Source organism: Phoenix dactylifera, chromosome 2 (genome assembly GCF_051530095.1).
Source record: "Phoenix dactylifera cultivar Ajwa chromosome 2, Ajwa_hap1_PhDact_Kaust_v1.1, whole genome shotgun sequence".
Lineage (NCBI taxonomy): Eukaryota > Viridiplantae > Streptophyta > Magnoliopsida > Arecales > Arecaceae > Phoenix > Phoenix dactylifera.
In genome coordinates, this window is record NC_143191.1 from 42,364,536 (window position 1) to 42,369,642 (window position 5,107).

A 5,107-nucleotide genomic window follows, 5' to 3' on the forward strand; every position below is an offset into this window, starting at 1 on the left:
TGGAAATTGGTAGCCCTAGAAAACGGTTATGCCTTTGGTTAATTTTGATTGGATGCCATAATGTTTCTTTTCATTCTCTTCCTTCTGTCAACAAAGTCTATGCAATGACTTTTGATATTATTATGTTTCCCCTAACTATACACATTTTAATTTGAAATCCACTAATCAACAATACTTGTAAATTATTTCCTTTCAACAAACTTTAGTAGATGCATAGTCATTTAGGATCCATATGCAATCTTCGGCACATACCACAAACATTTTAGTAGTGTGCCGTAAGAAAGTAGGGAAAAAAAAAAAGATAGAAAGCTTCATATTGTAGATTACCACTAGATCTAATTAATCTAAGAACTTGTCCCCTAGATCTAAATTTAAATCTTTAGTGACTGCTAAATTTGTTTTGTAAATTCCTCTCATATTTATAATATGGTATATATACATAAATATGTATTACCATTAGATATAATCTAAGATATAAACTTATATGCAAGATTTCGGATCTTGTGTGGTGCGACTTTTGCACCATGAAATTCTGTACCTCTATGGATAGCCGCCACATCATCCATCTCGAAGACGGATGGCTCGCATTTGTCCTAAAAGATATCCATGCACTTTCTAGTGCAATGCACTACACATCAAGAGTTAAAGAAGAGCCTCATATCTTTGAGATGGATGATATAGCAACTATATATGATGGCACTCTGCGGTGCAAAAATACACTGCAGTGAATCCTGTTGCTATATGTGGAGGGTATAAATCTCTTCCATTGGTAAAGTTATTAATGCATCCGTAAGGATTTTCTGGATTTGGGTCGCTTAGTTACTAAGAAACCATCCGCTGTGCTCCAATTTTCGATCCAGTGAAATGTAACATGAGAAATACAACCTTCAGTCGCTAAGGATTAAGGAACCTACCACTTCTCTCTCGAGATTTTTATTTAATGGTCCAAAGACAAATAGGGTCTGCACAGTCCAACATTCCCCATTTTTCCCAGTTAAGGTTGTGGCCCTAGTGCTCTTCCCTCTTTCTCCCATAGAGGATCTTATCATCTCCTCGTATCTTAATTCTCCTAGCTAACAAATTTGATTATGGAGACTACAGAGGTGATGAAAATGGCGTCGTCCTCCAAGCCAATGATAGGTGAAGGAGGAGATGGTCATCTTGCTGAAAAGAAGGAAGAGGAGAAGAGATGCATACTTCCAGCTGACATGCAGAGAGAAATCTTGTCGAGAACCCCCGCAAGGTCTCTCCTGAGATTCCGACCGGCGTGCAAGATCTGGTACGAACTCACGTACGATCCCGCCTTCGTAGATTTGCACGTCGATCGTGCCCATCTTCGAAAACTTTCTGGCGGTACCCCGCATCTCCTCGCCATATCTCAATGGGTGCGACATGATCAGGTTGGTTTCTCCATCATCATCCTAGACGAAACGATGACAACTATAGCTAAGATATCATGTCTGGGATTAATAGATGGGAAGATGTTATAGACTGCTCGTTAGTAGGGGCAGACATAGAACGCCTTTGTCCGCCGTACTTCATGACCCCTCCTTGCAATGGCTTGGTCTGTATCTACAATTATTTTGGCGATGCAGTCTTTAGTCAATCCAATGACTGGTGAAGGGCTTCCTGTTCACCAGGATAGCGAGCCTGTGGAAAGATTTTATCACTTCCAGAAGTGCTATCTTGGATTTCATCCGCTAACCAAGGAATACAAGCTAGTCCGATTTCTAGATTCAGGGAGGCACTCTGTGGCGGATGTTTTTTATGAGGTTCTCACACTCGGCACCGGCATCCGGAGGCGAAGCCGGATTTACCATGGCGACAAAAACTGGTCTACTTGTAGTGAGGACTTCCTTTCTAGTTATGAGTGGTATCAAGCAAAAAAGATACTTAGCGATGGTATCAGTGCAAATGGAGTCATGTATATTCCGAATCAGATTCACCAAAAAATTGGATTGTTCGATCTGAAAGATGAGAAGTTCTCAACCGTGATCCTCTACCATGATTCAATCAGTGTGGATGAACATCGACCCAAATTAGTTGAGCTTGAAGGCGGCATTTGTTTGGTGGTTCGCTCATCCATCCCTCAGGAAATACTGGATATATGGATGTTAGAGGATGCTGCCGACCATGTCAGCTGGATACATAGACATCGTGTAGATATGCATCATCAATTCATTGGGTTAAAGATCACACCCATCTTGATCCATCAGGGCGAGCTTTTGGTAGGGCACGTGAATTGTAATTTTTACTTAAGTCTTAGGAGCAACAAGGAAAGCCCAAGAAAAGTCACCAATGAGCAGGTCCATGATCTGCGTGTTGTTCATGCTTATGAGGGAAGTCTGGTCCCTTTGGGAGGTAAATCAATCCGTATACTTTGGAGGTTAATTTGAAGAGTGCAGATACAACTGGAAGTACTATGATCAATTGGACCATGCCGAGCTTTATAGGAGCCGGTAAGTTTGTGGCCTTAGAACTTAGTGAATTTTCTAAAAGAGATGGTAATAGTTTTCACCTAATTTTCTTATTTTTTTAGTTCAATTGTCCTAGTGTATTTCCTTTTATTTTGATTGGGTTTCCTATTTCTGATGAAATTTTGCAAGGATTATCCATATGAAGCAACCCAGGATATCATTTGTAATAGATTTAATTTTTCATGGAGTTTTCTTCCACTTTCTCTCTTAGTGTTCTTTGTAGTTCTCTCTCTTCATATCCAAATTGGATCAAATTAGGATAGAAAATCTGGTAACTGTATCTGGATTTGGATTTAGATCCAGTAAAAGATTATCTAAATTAAATTACAAAACCTTGAATTTGAACTAGTGAGCTCCTGCTTGCCATTAACCAAGGATTCGAAGCAATGAGCTCTCACCTAAATGGCGGGCACCTATCTACCAGGCTACTACATGTATTTCTAGAATCTTCACATTGGTGGTGTTCTTGTTCATCTAAAATATCATGTCTGGATGAAACTTCAAATTTTACCTAAACTCATGATGTGGTATGAGGAAATTGTTGAACAATTAGTTTCAACTTTTTAGATGTAGAGAAATTTACGAATTCCAAATGTTCACATCATGAAGATTACTATAAACATCAGCCAGTTGTTTCGCGTGAAGAATTATGAAAAGTTCCTAACTTTGTTTGGGTTACCTTTGGTGATTCTAAATTCATAGTTTTGTGGTGATTGATCAATGAACCAAGAGTCCATTTAATTCTATATTGAAATCTAACCATGAGTCCGATATATAAAAGGAATAAATGCTCCAAAGGAGATTGCAAAAGAGACGATCGAGGTGGGAAAGAGATACTTTATATTGGTGATTTGTCGTACTTATTCAAATATATTCAAATCACTAAATAACCATTTCATATATTGTGATATTTCATATTTTAATTATAATTTTTATAAAATTTTCTCTTTGATAAAAATGAAAAAAAATATTATTTATGATATTTTCAAAACACTGTTGCTAACAATATTTTAAAAAAATTAATAATTTCTATGTATTCCAATAATTTTTATAATTTTTCATACCACCTCTCTAAAAATAGATAACTGATTTTTTTTTATTTATGATATAATTAAAGATCTTTTTTCTAAGGGAAAGGGAGGCTATAAGCTGTGACCGTAATTTATTGAAATTTAAAAAAAGATGATATAGTCTACAAGGGGAATCAAGAGCACTGAACTGAGTAATGATAGTATTTGATGAAAAAAACCTATTAGCAAATATATGTTATATTTCTATGTAAAATAATTTTAGTTTTAAATATTTTAACAAAAGCCCAGTTGGACTTGTGATCACCTGGACCTTTAAACAAGTCATTCTCCTTTTTTAAAAAATGAACCAGTTCAGAAAAGTAAAAGAGTCATCAATAATCAAATGAGGAGGATTGCTTTGAAGGAATATCGGGCCTAGGTCGCCCAAAGCCCCAGGAAATCTCAATATATAAAATTATAATTAAGCTGGGTTCAAATTAGGATATTTCTCAATCTTTTCCCTTAGCTCTGGGCCAATCTATTTGGGTTTGTTGGTACCGTGTTGGCCGAACTGCCATGCCTAGGCATGTGACACGGGGGCACACTCCCTAGGGCAGAGCCCTAGAGAATATAAAACCTAAAAATATAATACCACCTCAATATCCGTAATCAATAATGATTTCAATTAATACCAAACAACAAAATTGTTCCAATTACAAAATTTGATTATCAACTCAGTATCAGTGATGCTCTATCTAATCATCCCCTCCACCTGTGATCTTAATCATCGCCATGCATAATACAATATGTAATTCTGAAAAAGAGAAAGAGAAAGAGATTGTGAGCTTTACAACCTAATAAGTATCTCCACACCTCCACACCAACACAATAATAATATAAATTTAAAAACGGCAAGAAAACATTGCACACATCATAAAATCACAAACCGACTATCAATAATGCTCGAATAATTAGTATAACTATGTTCATCAAATATCAATAGAAATCCATCCACTCAAGAGGGATATAGCATATGATAACTCATAAATCTTCATTAATATTTTCAATTCTTTTATTTTTATTTTTTTTAATCTAATCCGGATCAATTATCTTTTCGACTTTGGGCCAAATCTCAGACATATTTTCTAGCCTGCGATGGGGCCTGCCAAAGTATCACATTTCTAGCATGTGACAGAGCCTGCCAACTATGGTTTCACATTTCCAGCCTATGACGGGGCATGCCAAAGTATCATATTTCTAGCCTGTGACGAGGCCTGCCATAATAACGACATAATCACAAAGTCTTTGTATATTCAATCCAATTTACATCCACATATCAATTTTGTTTTATTAATTTTTGGCTTAGGACTAACCACAGTCATATTTTCAGCCTGTGATAGGGTAACCAATATAACATGGTTACTTTGGAGCACCACATTTATAAGTCCGATAATTCAAATATAGGTTAAGCTCATATACGCATCTATCATACCATCAATCACAAGCATACTTGATCAAAATATAATTTAATAGATAATCTTGATCATTAGCACATCATATACGTACAACAATATTTATATCATACAGGTTGGTGTACAAAAGTTCTTATCTCTTTGCAAA

At 36.3% G+C, this 5,107-nt stretch overlaps 1 protein-coding gene across 1 annotated transcript; it reads left to right on the forward strand.

Moving 5' to 3' along the window:
- The first annotated feature begins 1,112 nt into the window (after positions 1–1,112).
- On the forward strand, positions 1,113–2,396 carry LOC149768335 (putative F-box protein At4g09190). Its single transcript, XM_089928225.1, has 2 exons — positions 1,113–1,400; positions 1,596–2,396. The coding sequence occupies exons 1-2, from the start codon at positions 1,113–1,115 to the stop codon at positions 2,394–2,396; spliced, it is 1,089 nt and encodes a 362-aa protein (XP_089784351.1).
- The last annotated feature ends 2,711 nt before the right edge of the window (positions 2,397–5,107 follow it).